Source organism: Ahaetulla prasina, chromosome 1 (genome assembly GCF_028640845.1).
Source record: "Ahaetulla prasina isolate Xishuangbanna chromosome 1, ASM2864084v1, whole genome shotgun sequence".
NCBI classification, from domain to species: domain Eukaryota; kingdom Metazoa; phylum Chordata; class Lepidosauria; order Squamata; family Colubridae; genus Ahaetulla; species Ahaetulla prasina.
In genome coordinates this window covers 218,420,289-218,436,778 of record NC_080539.1, presented here as the reverse complement: position 1 = coordinate 218,436,778, position 16,490 = coordinate 218,420,289, and the positions used below count along the sequence as shown (strand labels likewise).

Below are 16,490 nucleotides of genomic sequence, written 5' to 3'. Positions count from 1 at the left end.
CAGGAATAAGTATAAACATGGATATGAATACAGGAAATGGGTATAAATAAATGGGGACAGTAGGACAGGGACGGTGCGCTGATGCACACCGCTTACAGACCTCTTAGGAATGGGGGGAGGCCGACAGTAGACAGTTTAAGGTTAAACTTATGTTTATGTTTAAGGTTAAAGTTATGGTAACTTTATACATTTGATAGTAAGATGGGTGGCATATACATTTAATGAATGAATGAGTATCACACTCTTGTATTACCAGCCTTCTTTGTGCTTCTTGATCTTCCTCTGTTCTCAATTCAGAGTAAAGAATTCTAGAACAATAGAGTAAGCTGGAAATGGCTTGTTTTACTAGCTGGCAATGAAAAAGATTGCAATCTTCACTACCTCCTTTGAGTATTCTTTAAAAGCCAAGACATCAGCCACAGATACAAAGTACAGTTGGCAGCAGGAGCATTTGTCCAAAGCTTATCTATTCACCATTTTATTGCAAAATGGGGTTATACTGAAATATAATCTTGTCTTTGCCCTAATTCCTCAAGCAAATCGAGAATATTTCCTAAAAAGGATTAAGCAATCTTGGTAAATTGTTAATGGTATGTGAAAATAAATCTATCCATTTTTATTATCTTTTAGGATCCAAGGAGGATGGACTTTATTCTGGTTCAACTAATTTTTTATAGAAGAAACCGTGCATTTGAGTATTGTATATTGTCAATACTTTAGTTTTCTGTAAAAAAAAATGCCTTAAGTGAAACCAGAATGAGGGTTTTCATCTCCAAAGCAAATATGAATGGGTTCAATCCATAGTCATCTAAATTCTGACTAATCATCTCAGAACATAATAATGAAAAGAATGTTACTGATGCTTTTGTACATAGTTAGGATCAATCTATCTATCTCACTATGGAAAGAGATATGTAATAAAAAGGTACCTTGTTGCTATCCTGAAAGTGGAAAGCAAAGTCAAAAGCAAAATCTGAATAGTTTACAGGAAATACACTGGTATTTAAAATACTAGGAGTCCTACCATTAATGCTCCAACTACACATTTTCACTGCTGAATGCAATCGTTTAAAAAGCTATTGTGTTTCACAATAAAAAAGATGCTTGACGAATTGGCTCACACAGATTAATGTGCTAATGAAAATAGGCACCCACAATCAAAAGTAGTCTGCTAAGTCACTAAATTAGTTTAACATCATAGAAGAGTGACAAATACATTTAATTGTAAACAACTGCATGAATCATCACACTGAAATAAAAACTTCAACTCACATTTTTTTACAAAGTGGTAACAGTCTTTCATCATTGTTTCTACTGATTTGCTTAATTAGCAAACTAATTAAGACAATAGATTATTGTATCTCTTATAATTAAGACATAACAGATATTATACATCATTTTCAGGTTGGTCCCTCCACAGAAAAAGCTGTTGTTGATAAATATTGCCTATGAATTTGTTTAAGTGATGGAAATTTTCATCTTCTGGCTTCAAACATGCCCTACAACTAGGTGGTGCTAGAGCACATGGGGAGCAACACCATCCCACTGAAACAGTTAAAAAGGAATTTATTTTTCTTAAAAAACAAACAAATGAAAATCCAGAAAGAAGCAATAGAAAAAAGCTCTTTTTGCTTATTTCCATTCTGTGTTGTTTGAGACATCAGATCTTAAGATTAGGGTGCCTGCCCTCCAAGCATGAGTTTTCCTACAATAGATTTGGTTGTTTTCTTAGTGTCAATTCTATTTGTCCCTAAGACTTTCAACATATATTTATGAAAATCACTTTCATTCAAGTAAAATGACTTTACAGGTTAACTTGTCTGCACTTGTTCAAAGAAAGGTGTACCTTAATTAATTAAAAATGGCTTTCCGAATGATAACATTGTAAGAGACTTGCCCTAATACTTATGCATCATTTTTAAGAATACAGAATAACGTTGATATTTTAGTCTCTAATCCATTTTAAGAACAGCAAAACCAAAACAAAAGAGTGATTCTGAATTATCTCAGAAATATGTGAGCATAGTTAATATTATCATGCTTCCATTTTGATGATATACTATTCATGTTGCATATAGATGTAGATTTCTTATTATGCATTGTTTAATATGATACTTGAATTCATTTTCACAGAAATAGTAGAAAACAGTAGTAGATAAGAAAAGAGGAAAGCAGGTAGACAGGCAACCTGCTTGCTTTGGTATGTAAAATATCAATTTTTGACATCACTGGAATATAAAAAGGAATGTTTATGTTATAAAAAATAATTTGGCTGAAAAAGATTCTTTTAAAATGAACTGAAAAGATTTTAATATTATTCGCTCCCAAAACATAGGCTTAATTACCGGTATTTATCCTTGGGGAAAACATATTAAAAGTAAATAAATAAAAAGTACTATTAAGATTTCAAAATAGAAAAATACTTAGTATTTAAAATTTCTAAGTTTCTACTTAGAAGCAGAAAACCACCATTTGTATTCAAATACCTCTCACCGACCCGTGCGCTCTCACAGAGAGGGACTCCTCAGGGTGCCGTCGGCGCGACAGTGTCGTCTGGCGACGCCCAGGGGAACGGCCTTCTCTGTGGGGGCTCCCGCCCTCTGGAACGAACTCCCCCCAGGACTTCGTCAACTTCCGGACCTCCGAACCTTTCGTCGCGAGCTCAAAACTCACTTATTCATCTGCGCTGGACTGGGTTAGTTTTAAATTTATGGGTTTTTAATGGGTTTTTATTCTAAATTTTTAATCTTGGCCAATTTAATAAGTTTTTTAATTGTATTTTAATCGTATTTATATTGTATTATTGTGTATTTTTTACCTGGCTGTGAACCGCCCTGAGTCCTTCGGGAGAAGGGCGGTATAAAAATTTAAATAATAAATAAATAAATAAATAAATAATAAAATAGGTTTCAAAGTGCACATTGTTTAACATAGTCTATGTTAGTTCATTTTATAACTAATTCATGTTATAATTTTGTATATATTTATCTGGAAATAAGCACCAATGAATACTATTGAGCCTAATTCTGGGGCTGAATTGCACATGTAAATAGATCATACTGACAAAGATCATATTGCCAAGTTATAGAATCTGATCATCAGCATCCCCTCCTTGGATATTCACACAGCTGGGCAACAGTCAGAGAAATAAGTTGAAGCCAAGCCACAATCCTTTGTAGATTGAGATACTATGAACTGGACCCAGAAACTATTAATAACCAAATCAGAGACTGCAAAACCTGCAGATTGTTGGGAGCAATATGCTGACTCTGTAAACTGCTTAGAGAAGGCTGTAAAGCACTGTGAAGCTGTATATAAGTCTAAGGGCTATTGTTATTATATTACAATAGCAGTTTTCACCTGCAACTAACCTGGCTGCCACACTTTATATCTGACTGTAGCAGGGATGTCCAAACTTGGCCCCTGGAAGAGTAGTGGACTTCAACTCCCAGAATTCCCCGGCCAGCAACTTGCTCATATTTATAGCTCATGCTGGCTGGGGAATTCTGGGAGTTGAAGTCCACCATTCTTCAAGGGGCCAAGTTTGGACACACCTGGACTGCAGCTTTCAGAGCCCATCAAGGTGATGAGGTTTTGAGCCACTCTTGTTAAGGTTTCTCAGCTGAAGAAATTTTTAAAGTAGTATTTAATTTATTTATTTCTCTCTCTCTCTCTCTCTCTCTCTCTCTCTCTCTCTCTCTCTCTCCCTCCCTCACAAGTTTGTCCATCTTTTAAATCTGCCATCAACTTAGTGACCACATATTCAGATATGGAAAAATTAGGAGATGTAACATCTTCATTCATTGATATCCATTAATATTCTGGCACACAAGTTGCAATTATCATGGATGCCCTAATTTATTCAAGGCCTATTTCTTATTTCCAATATAGTAGTGAATTTGCTTTGTCTGTTAATTCAATGGGACATCACACTTATTTAAGAAATCCACACGTGCATGGTACTCCATGAAAAAGTCTGATTAAAGACGCTGTCTTGTACAATATGTCAAAGACCTTCTGAAGAATTATACATCTGTTACCACCGAATTGGTATGACTGTGATTTAGTGTAACTAAAGAGGTCTATAATAAGATATAAACTGTTTTCATTAAGGGGATAACCTATATATTATTTACTTTGAATATTCTAATATTGTTCAGAAAAACACCTCAGTTGAGAGTTAACTGGAATAGATTGGGCCATCATAAGCCTTTAATTATATTGAAACCTGAAATTGATAAACTCATTACTCTAATGGCAGGAAAAAATTGTCGCTGAGTATTTTTCTCCATTCATCTGACTTCATTTGATTATGAAACTGCTAGTAAGCTTTCTTCACAAATTTTAGTGAGAAAGAAGTTCTATCTCAATTCTCTCTCTCAATTGTGATGAGAGAGAAGTTCCCTGAGGATGGACTCCAGCACAAGTCCGAAAACTCACAAGACTAAATCTCTGGTTCAGGTGACTAACCCAGATTGGATCCTGCATTATTGTCCTGGGTCACATATATTCGCCTTCATTTCTTCACAAAATTCAAAGCTAGACAACTATAATATCTGCTTCGGATATTGTTTCCCCTGACGGTATTCTGAAAAGGAGAATTATATGTAATGTTTTACAACTTGATTTTTTTTAAAAAATCAAAATTCTAAAATTTTCTTTTGGTTAATCTTGCATGAAGCTGTCAACTGAGGTAACAAATTCAGTCAGGGTCAAATTCTGAAAACTCTTCCTCAGTCTACTGCATCTGAGAGAATTCTGCTGGAGTCAGCACTAAGGAGATTTTTTAAAAAAAAAAAAACTAAGATAAAGGCTAGCAGGTTTAGACCTATGTTACACAAGGGAACAAGATACTGCGCAGTAACAAATCTCTTAGAACAATACAATATTAGCCCAAGAACCCAGAAGAGGGCAGGGAGGAAAAATAAAACTTTAACCAGCATTCTCATTTACCCTCTCCCTTTAAATGACTCTTTCCCAATTTCATGTAGAAACCATGAAAGATAAATTTGGATTAAAGTGAAATTTTGTGTCTCAGATTTCCAGTTAACTCAAAATAAAACAACTGGGCCATTTTTTCATTAATGCAGTTGAGGCACTAACTAGATCACATATCTGCCCTAGATTAACACTGCAATCCTTTCAGAAAGATGCACAACTGAGTTCTATGAGGTATCAAAGTAAATCAGTCAAGGGCTGCAAAGACTCCACAAATATCCCATACCTGCTTGCCTTCAGTTTAATAATTCACTGTCACTGTAACCATTGGTAAAGAGGAATTTAAGTCTAATCTAGTGTCATCTAGTTACTGCTTTCAACAATTAACTGAAATACTGTCTTCTTGTCCTATTCTCCACTTTAGGTGATTATTTAGCAAATTCCTAATATACTTCACTGCCTGAAACATAAAAAGGGGTAAATTATTAAAGAAAGATTAAGGAAGGTACAAAAATCAAGTGCTGTTTTATCTTTTTTTTTTAAAAAAAGTATTGCTATAGTTAACTAAAACTTTATTCATTGTTCATTTATAAAGAGACTTCTAACTTGCTTCTTCAAACTTGCAAAAATAAAATCCAGATAATGAAAACTTTTTCTTTTACTTAGGTCCAGAAGGATCTGTGCCTGTTATTAAGATCTATTAATATTCTAATATTAATTCTTTCATTCAATCATGTCTGATTCTAGGAGAGTGCCCGTACAAATCCCTCCACACTTCTTGGCAAGGTTTTTCAGAAATAATTTGCCATTGCTTCATTCCTAGGGATGAGAGAAAGTGACTGGCCCAAGGTTAATCAGCTGGCTTTGTGCCCAAGGCAGGACTACAACTCACAGCCTCCCAGTTTCTAGCTTGATGCCTCAAACACTATACTAAACACTATACCAAAATGGCTCTTGTCTTATTACTGTATGTTATAAATGTCTTTCCCATAACAAGTAGAAAAGCCAAACTCAAGAAAACATATTGGCTTCACTGAATATAGAGGAAAGTAATTTCTTGTTATGCAAATGAGCATTGGACTATAGATCCTGACTGTAGTTGTAGTTTCTATTTACAACTCTTACTGATTTCCTTATGTCTACTGGCTGACTATATTACAGAGAACACAATTTCAATCATGGAGACAGTAAATCAGGAATATTAGATTGTGATAAGAGCTGAACACCTCTGATTGTAACATTCTGCTTAGTTTTCAATCACAAATTATTCTGAATAAAGATGGGCACACACAGGGTACACAAAATGTTCAGTGTTTTTTGCTTCCTCAACTTCTATTCTCCATGGCTTTGTTTTTATCTGAAATATATAACAGCATTAATCAACAGGACTCTCATGAAGGAATTTCATCAGACCTACAAAATGTTCTATCAGTTGCATCTTCTTCAACTATGTACATCGTATTGATCTTTTGAACAATGTTCCATATTAGGGTAAGTGATATATTATGCAGAGTGCAGAAAAGAAGTAAGAAATAGTAAACTGCAGAAATTAAAACATTAAAGACAGTGAAAGGAAAAGGTAGATGAAATCAGTTTACAGTATATCCACACCATTCACTATACTTTTTTCTATCTTTCTATACATCAGGGATCCCCAATCTCTGATCCCTGGGCCGCGGTCCACTATTCGTCCTTGAGCCATTCAGAAAGGAGCTACGAAGTGGTGGGCAAGTGCGGACACACCCCACGTGCAATTCAGTGGGTGAGCACATGCATGCATGCTTCATTTGTGTGAACAGTGGCCCATGTGCCTGTTGCTTCCACAAATGGCGATGCATATGGGCATGCACTTGCCTGCCACTCCCCTTTCCCGCCAGTCCACAAAGCTGGAAAGGTCGGGGAAGTCTGCTTTGCATACAAACACATTTGCTTCCAATTCATACTTTTCCTGTTGTTCTTTATATTTCCTGTTTGTTTTGAAAATCTCATCAGCTCCATCCAACTACAAATTTCATAGTCTTCTCTTTCCTCTGAATATATTCTATATTTGTTTTGCATTTTTGATTCTCATTCATTCTGCTTATACAATGGAATCATTTTATTTATTACAATTTTTCTCAATCTAATTTATTTTACGATCCGTTAAGGAATATAAAGTTTAGGAAAGACCTTTCCAGGAAGAATGAATTAAAATTTTAATAGTGCCATTGCTTTTACCATTATAAACAAAATCTACCTCCTCCCCCCCACCCACTGCCTTGTTCTCTGCTCTCTGTCATTCTTATTCTTATTATTCTTTTTTTGTAATCATATAGTTGTATTTCTCACTGTGTTTTTTCATTGTTTATTATATTGTTCTATTATCTTACTTCTGTTCACACTCTTTTCATTTCTTCCTTTTTATTGCTTTATGCCACCTAGAGTAGCCCCACAGCGAGATAGGTGGCAAATAAATTTAACAAATAAATAAACTGATAATGGCACTATTCCTCATAAATATCTATTAATTTGGAAAAATGAAACTACTTAAAATTAAGGCACTGGCTACCACCACAGTCTAGAACTTAGTCAAATTCCTGTTGGAACATGGCAATGGTCTAGGATATAAAGATAACTATCAAAATATAAAGATAACTATCAAAAACAATTTAATTTTAAGATTTAATAATAGGTTACAATGAAAAAGAATCTGCTGGCATTGGAAAAACAGCTGGCATAACTGTAATAATCGTATTTAATCGTATTTATAGTGTATTATTGTGTATTTTTTATCTGGCTGTGAACCGCCCTGAGTCCTTCGGGAGAAGGGCGGTATAAAAATTTAAATAATAAATAATAAATAAATAAATAAATATTCCTCTCTTCCTCCTCCTTGCTATGCTACTCCTTTACTATGGTCCTATTGGGCCCCAGCATGACTAAATTTGTTTCTTGTTAAATAATGAAGTAGGGCTACATCAGCTGTGCTGCAAAAACCCTTACAAATCTAGATGGCAACAATATTCAATTTCTTTTTATATTTTTTGTTGCCGAATAGTAGTAAGTCTGCATTTCTGTAGCCCATCTGTGATAGATCTAAAGTAAGGAGAAGCTTGAGTCTCTGTGAACCTGTGGAGCCTTCAGTAGCCAAATACCTTGCTTTTTCTATTTGAACATCCCTGGCAGCATCCAAACTTTCAGAAAAAAGCCCATGGAGATGTGATGATGAACCAATTCAGAAAACCATCTAATTTAATTTAAAATTTAAAGCACCATTCTTTGACCTCTTGCTTCTCCAGTGTGACTCATTTGCAAGATTATCTTCTTTAGCAAAGGACATGCAATGTATTGGTAGAGAAACAACTTTTAAAAATGATTATAGGGAGTCCTCAACTTACAACAATTCATTTAGTGGCCCTTCGAGGTTATAACAGCACTGAAAAAAGTGACTTATGACTGTTTTTCACACTTATGACCATTACAGCACTCCCATGCACATGATCAAAATTCAGATGCTTTATAACGGTTTCAGTGCCCTAGGGTCACGTGATCACCTTTTGTGACTTGGGAAAGCTAGATTCACTTAACAATCATGTTACTAATTTAACAACTGCAGTAATTCACTTAACAACTGTGGCAAGAAAGGTCATAAAATGGGGGAAAACTCACTTAACAAATGTCTCACTTAGCAACAGAAATTTTGGGTTCAATTGTGGTCATAAGTTGAGGACCACCTGTAAAAAGGAAGCACATTATCACTGTTACATATATAATTCATTGCAGAACAGTGACATCTGATACAAGTATGTATGCTGCATCATCTGTAGGATGGTACCATGACATATAGGTTGCCACTTCCCCCATCCTGAAGACATACATGAAAACCCTAAATCTTTCAAGTGCCACAAAATTTCGCAGGTGTTGCAAATTATTAACATGGCCACCTTTAGGAACCTGTTTCAAGGGTCCACAAGAATTTCAAAGCTGGCAATCTCCCCTAAATAACGATTGAGAAGAGAATCTGAATGCTGATTTCACACGCACTAGTGAAAATAATATCCACGCCCATTCATCCACACTATTGTGATTATGAACCACAAATCGAATAAATGATGATTAATTGGATCCACAGAGCACATGAAGGCAAAACAAAATAGTCATATTGACAGCAGGGCGCACGCCCACCATCAGGAACTGGGGGGAAAAAACTTTCTCAGCCACAGACTTTGAAGGGTATGTATCCACTTTGGGTACCTGCCTAAACTTCAGTTTTGCGGTCAGGAAAAAAAGAGGGGGGCTGCTAGCAGAACTTGCAGTATAATTACTAGAATCCTCCTAAGGAGATTACTGCCAAGAACGGAGCAAAGAAAGCAGATTAACCTTTTGAATGCATCCACACACCAGCGCTACCCCCCCACTCCCCCATCCCAGGCCTAGATGTGTGCCCCAGGAAATTTGCTTTCTCCTAATCTGGTCCAACAATAGGGCTTTCATTCGCTGTGGGGTAATTATTGTTGTGTTTGGGTGTGACAAGAAGGGAAAGAGGGGAGGGGGGCGGGAATGCAATTACAAGGGGGAAAGAATAGAATAGAATAGAATAGAATTTTATTGGCCAAGTGTGATTGGACACACAAGGAATTTGTCTTGGTGCATATGCTCTCAGTGTACATAAAAGAAAAGATACGTTTATCAAGGTACAACATTTACAACACAATTGATAATGGAGTTTCTCCATCCTCCACAGCTAGGATTGTTAGGGGGGGGGGAAGGCAATATGGCTGACTCGGTAAACCGCTTATAGAGAGGACTGTAAAAGCCCTGTGAAGCGGTATACAATTCTATTGCTAGGGCTATTCGTGCCAAGGCGCGCGGACGACGAGGAGAAACCAAAACGGCCCTCGGCTCCGCACACTGCCCTTGCTCTGCCAGTCACATGGTGCCCGCGTCGCCTAGCAACAGCAAAGCTAAGAGGGAAAAAAGTTTTCGCGTTCCACTTCGAATCTCCCTCAGACTGATGGAGGGGTGGGCGGCCGCGGAGGTCAAACTCGGGGAGTCGTCCCAAAAGAGTTAGGGCCGACCGCTAGCATTAAACGCCCATACGCAAGCAACGTCTTTCGAGCCAAACGTGCCCGTCCACACATCGGGCTACCAGCCGGAGGAATAGCCCCGCGGGGGATCCTTGCGGCCAATAAACCCCTCTCCCCTCCCCTCCCTCCGTCCGGCGCACCACAGACGCTATTCCTTCTGATAGCCAACGGGAAACGGCCGGGGTGGGGCGAGAATAGCAAAGGCGATGAATGGCCACCGAGATGCGCCTCCAGTTCGGCTCCGCTGGGCTTGTTCGGAAAGCGCCTCGGAAGTTGCGGCGGGGCTGTCAAAAGAACTTGGGGGAAACTCTGCAGCCCGCCTCTAAAAACGGGCAAACGACGGTGGAGAGTCGGGAGGGGGGAAAGCGAGGGGAGGGAGAAATCCACGCGCTTTTCCTTTGGGATACCGGGGGTGGGAGGCGTCGCTTTCCCTGGAAGCCCCCTTTCTCTCTGAAGTGGCCTGAACGAAGGACCACTTTTAAAAAATCCTGTGTGTGTGTCTCTCTCTCTCTCTCTGTGTATATATAGTATATAGTGTGTGTGTGCGTGTGTATTTAGTATATCTACAGACAACTCACACACAGTCACTCTTATGCTATACATAAGTATATATACTGCCTGTTGCAGAATTTTAAAAAGTGGTCCTTCGTTCAGGCCAGTTCAGAGATATATAGACTGATCCTACAGCTGAGCCCCTTTCCTCTTCCTTCCCGGCCTTTCCTTGTCTACCATCAAGAGATGTCCACTTGGGAGGGGGGAGCCTTTTCTCGAGATGTAACCCCGTAAACAGCACTGAATTTCAACTTCGTTGGATTCCAGTGGGATTTACGAGCGGACCTGCCTGATATTACCATTCTTCGCTCCATTCGGGATTTCCCTCCCGTTCCTCCCCCTCGGCCTTTTTCCAAAACTGGAGCCTTCGTACAATTCTCATAGCCCGGGCAGCATGGATCCTGTGGACTAGGATCATGGGAGCTGTAGTCCACTCCAGAGCATCTGGAGGACGGTTCAGGGCTTGCTCTGAACAAGACAAAGCCCGGCTCCTCTCTGCTGGTGTCCGGAGCAGAAGCTGAGTTGAGGGGGCTTACCTTGGCAGCTCCCTTTGAATAGGCAGGCAACGAGTAAGAGGAGCACTTTGCAAGCAGCTGCTCGTCCTCCGTCCATGCGCTGCTGCGCTCCCATCTGAGATGCTCCGATCTCCCAGCGCTTTTGCCGGGCTGACCTCTGCTGAGGAAAAGCGCGCTTCTCTCTCTCTCTTTTTTTTTTCTTCTCCTTCCAGGTCCTGCTAGTTGCAGAAGTAAGGAGTGCTCGTCAGCTGAAACATCGCGTCTTCCCTAACTCTCCCACCCTCCAGACATTGCATAAAGCTCTTTATACCCGCCGGCCCCGGAACTAGCATGAAACATTGTTCCAAACCCTTGTAGATGGGGCAGGAGTTGCCACTCCTTCTACACTTTGCAAGAAGCGCGGGGCGGTGGAGGGGGGGGGGCGGGTGGAGGATACTTGCAAACAAAACTTTAAACCACTTCATGCCGCACGGCTGGCTGCCTTGGAGAGGAGCTGAACAAGCTTAAAAATCTGAATGCCAGGAGGTTTGATTTAAAATAAATCATTACTGAAAAAGTTAGAATCGGATGGGCATGTTTAGAATTGATGCGTTTTTATTTCAAGGCAAGGGCTTCCCACTTTTAGAAGAGTTTTTAGGAAAGCTGTAAAAAAGAAAAGGCCTCCTTGTTCAGCCTTAACCTGTAGTCTACTGTGCAGATATTGGTGTGGGTTTTTTTTTAAGGACTGGATAAATATTTTATCCAAAGTCAGGTGCTTGAAATGTTTGAACGCTTTTGAGTCCAATAGCATGTGGGGATCTAGCATGTGAATACAAGTGCATATTTTCCTTCTTGCAGTTAAAAAAAATATTCAGACATGCTTTGCTTACACAATTCTAGGTCTATTATTCATGTCTGCCCCCTGCAACATAATATTTATACCTCCCTGGCCCTTCCAAACTTGATAAAATCTTGGTTCTTTCCTGGGCAAACTGGAGATTATTAGTACGAAACACCTCAGGGGAGAGTAACTAAACAAAGAATTGAATAGCATACAGTAATTAAATGTTTATAATACTCTGTGCTGAATAGTTACTTTCCTGTACTTAGATCTTTGGTGGGCAAAACATGAATTAGATTTAATGACCGTTCTAGGTAATTTTCAGAATAATTCCTAATTATGTAACAATAGTAGTAACATAATAGATATACATTTAAATCCTGTTGAACATTTGAAATTATGAAAGATTGAAACATACCGGTATATAGGAGTGAATGTAGTAAGGAAGGCACACAAGCACCATTTAGCTTTGATACCTAGATTTCCAAACTCCTGGTTTCACATTTCTTCAACTCTAGGTATCTTTCTTATACTAGGCATCTAGTCTTATCACTCCTGACTGAAGCGACATGTATTTCGAAATCATGTTTTCATTGGTTGATTGGATTCAAAATATAATCTCTCATCAGTATTGTCCCTCTTTTTCTCTAGAGGAATCTCATAGAAATAATAAGTGGCCTAAAAGATTGTCCAGACAAATGCAGTCCCATAGCCAATTTTTCATGAGTAAAATTGAGCAATTTAAAATGCTAGGTATTACCGCAGAAGAAAATAGAAATATAACACACTAGGGGGAGGAATTTTAAATGTCCCCATTGTTGCTTCCCATAGCACTGGCTATTCCAAATACAATAGAATCATTGGTATTTCCAGATATTCTAGCACTAAATCCAAGTACACACTGTAGAAATAAAAAACAATTGCAGTGACTAACCTTACTCAAGTTCTATGAATGCTCTATGCTGAAGAATTTTCAACATAACTTTTCTCCCACTGTCAAATTATAAAGTTCAGAATACCAAAGAAAACTGAATGAAAGGTAATTCAGATTTGACCGGAAGAGCTACTTCATTGCAGAGAACAGAATTAAGGTTTGTCATTTTTGGTAATAATACAGTGAGTCTGTGCTCCCTCCAGGAACAGAACAGAATGACAATGCGCCCTGGTTTCTGCTGTATATATTTGATAACTGTACACTGTAGTTGAAGTTTGGGAGCAGAATTATAGCCTATTTATCTTTCTTTTTCTCTTATCTCATATAGTTTTGGCAATTGGTGTCTTGTGTTAATAAGCAAAGGGTGGAACAATGCATAGGAAGGGGTCTAGGACAATTCGCCATGGCCAACTTGCCGCAGCCAACTTGCCACGGCCATCTCGCTGTGGGAAAATTCGCTGCAGGACAAGAGTTACACTAATATCAAAGTGGTAGAATAGAATTATTAAAGAAAGGATGCAAAAGGAGGAACAGAATAAAATGTGAATGGAAAAAATTTAAATATTTTTATTTATTTTAAATAATTAAATAGAATTGTTACATTGTCTCGCAGCGAGTTGGCCGTGATGAGTTGGCTGCGATGAGTTGGCCACAGCAAGTTGGCTGTGTCAAGTTATCCCATTCCCCATAGGGAGACCCTATTGCCAAGCAGAGGTGCAAGAAACAAATATAGCTATGAGTTCAGGGAAGTGCTAACTAGCCAAATTATTGCACCCCACTGCCTTTGGGTCATGTCCGAATGTCTCCATTTTTAAGATGCAGAACTTTTACTTGGTGAAATTGGTCTCATTATTTTGAGATGTCATAATTGTTATCTTAGTTGCTCTGTCGTAATGAATCCACAGGTATAAAATAGCCACTCCGGTATCTACACCACACACACACTAAATCCAAAATTGCAGCTTTTCTTTAAGTATTATTCCAATAGTGTTCATTTTTTCGATAATTATATATTTTAATATAAAATATCTTCAGGACAGCATTGCCATTTTAACCTACTCTACCATACTAGTTTCTTGTGGAGGTGAGGGAAATATCTGTAAATGCAGTCCTGAGAGCTTCAGAGAAAAAACAGGCTATAAGTGCAAAAGACAAAAAACCCCATTTTAAATGGATGAGAAGTCAAATCCAAATGCATAATGTTCTATTGTGCAGTTTTGATATGTAGCTTTTCTAGTGATCTATCATGTAAGACAGTTTGCAAGCTGCAGGAGATTTTTTTTAAAATGCCTAGAACTACAAGCTCTTAAGTTACATTTCTGCTTCCATTGCCAAAAATGCATGATTTTACATCTATGTAGTAGACGCTTCTCTCAACAGGTATAAATTTGAGGAGTATGGCTATTATTGAAACCATCACTACGCCGCTTTCTGCATTGCGAGAGTCTATGTGCAAAGGGAGGCAAAATTGCATCTATAGTATTTGAGAGTAAGGCAGAAGTGTTGATTGTGTACTAGGAAACAAACTTTCCAGCCCCTCCACTTTTAAACCCCCCCCCCACTTACTAGATCACTCAAGGACTCTAATCTACAAAATGTTTCCATTAAGGCAAGGAGGAGGAAAAAGAAGAAAAAAGCACAAGTGTCTGCAGGTTTGGTAAGGTTGTGATTTATGCAGGTTCAGGGTTGCTTGGGGTATGGTACGACACAGCACCGGGGTCAAGCCACAAGAAACTCCGGGGGCAGATCAGAATATTCAATGAGCTTCCTGGCACCTTTGAATCACAAAGAAGGGATAAGATCTCTCCATCACAAGATCCAGAGACGTGGAGATTGGGGGAGGAAGAGAAGAGGAGGGAGGGAGGGAACGGCTTTTCCAGGCTCTCGGCCTTCCTGCCTGCCTGCCTGCCTGCCTCCATGCGCTGTGGGCGAACAGGGCTTGAAACATTCCTTTCTGCACGGAAGGGCTTTTCCTATTGTTGTTTGCTTTGTGGTGCAGTGGAATTCTTGTCGTGGTTTCACAGCAAGTCCCAGGCAGCAAGCTGGCCAAATGAAACCAGCTGCTCTTGGAGAAGAAGGGATTGGAAGGGGGGGTGGGGTGGAGGGAGGTCTCCCTTTTTTTAATCCCAAGCAAAAGGAAGGGGGTAGGAATCTAGAGAAAGCTGCTGATCTCCATCGCCCCAATAGAAAACAGAGGCACTGTTGCTTATTGGCTGCTTACACCGAGGCTGCAAGCGAGCAAGCATGGCTAGCTGAGGCCTAGACAGCTTCAGCTACAGCTACCCATTTCATTCAAGCAACCGGGTACCAAAGAAAGCTGGAAGATTTTCAGTCAGGGAACCAGAAGGTCTGAAGATGCAGTGGGTCAGCATCTTGTTAACAGCTTAGCTTAATCTCTACAGAACTGTTGCCAGTCTTCTTGGAAGGATGCTAGAGTTTCTATGGAATACCACTTCCCACATGTGGAAATGGGGAATATCACTTATTTTGAACTCAATTTTCCTATGATACCTGAAGAGTATCTTTTACAAACCTAAAAAAAAATATTTTGGGGTGATTTCCGCAAAGATACATTGAAAGTGACATATAAAAATTAAATAATGGCACAATACTAACCCATTTTGACTTTTCATGTTCAAAACTCTGTTTTGTTTCATTACCCTTTAAATAGATAAATATATTTTATTTGTTTATTTAAAAGATGTATATATGGTTGCCAAGATAATTTCTTAAAAGGAATTGTGAGGATCACATCTCCTTTTTTAGATATGAGCATTTCTCAGAAATGGACAGAGTTTTATGCTCATTCAGTATACCACTTTAAGAAGACATGACTGGTTTTAGGTAGCTCAGAACCACTCTATAGAGCACTGTACAACAAGACAACTAGACACAAGAACAGTTTTTTCCCAAACACCATCACTCTGCTAAACAAATAATTCCCTCAACACTGTCAAACTATTCACTAAAGCTGCATTACTATTAATATTAGTCTTCTCACTGTTCCTATCACCCATCTCCTCCCACTTATAATTGTATGACTATAACTTTGTTGCTTGTATCCTTACGTTTTATATTGTTTCCCAGTATGATTTGTTTGCTATTTGTACGCTATGACTATTATTAAGTGTTGTACCTTACGATTCTTGACGGATGTATCTTGTCTGTTTATGTACACTGAGGGCATATGCACCAAAGACAAATTCCTTGTGTATCCAATCACACTTGGCCAATAAAGAATTCTATTCTATTCTATTCTATTCTATTCTATTCTATTCTATTCTATTCTATTCTATTCTATTCTATCTGTACAATGCTTAAGCCGCAGTTTGCCTAACTGTGGTTAATTGCATAAGCCACAGGAGCTGGGTTCACAGATTGAATCAATAAGCAAAAAAGCACAGTAGGGTATAACACACTGTTACTTCAATCTTTCTGATAAAACATATATTCCAATTTATATTTAAAAGCCAAGTATTGGCTACATGATTACTTAGGATTATAATCTTTATTTTAACCTAGAAAAATTGGATTCTATAAAACAACTTTGGTTCTTTTCCCAGCATTTCAGCCTGAATACCTGTTCATGTTCAACAGCATTGTGAACATTAAATGTTCAGTAAGGGTATTGATTTATTTGTCTGATGAGAGGTTTGTGTTTGCTA

General features: G+C 38.5%; 1 protein-coding gene across 1 annotated transcript in view; it reads right to left on the bottom strand.

Moving 5' to 3' along the window:
• LRP2 (LDL receptor related protein 2) overlaps positions 1-11,186 on the bottom strand; it is a 165,928-nt gene extending 154,742 nt beyond the window's left edge. Inside the window, exon 1 of the mRNA XM_058191100.1 lies at positions 11,093-11,186. Coding sequence (XP_058047083.1) covers positions 11,093-11,186 — 94 coding nt within the window. The remainder of the gene's footprint in view (positions 1-11,092) is intronic.
• Positions 11,187-16,490: the final 5,304 nt, after the last annotated feature.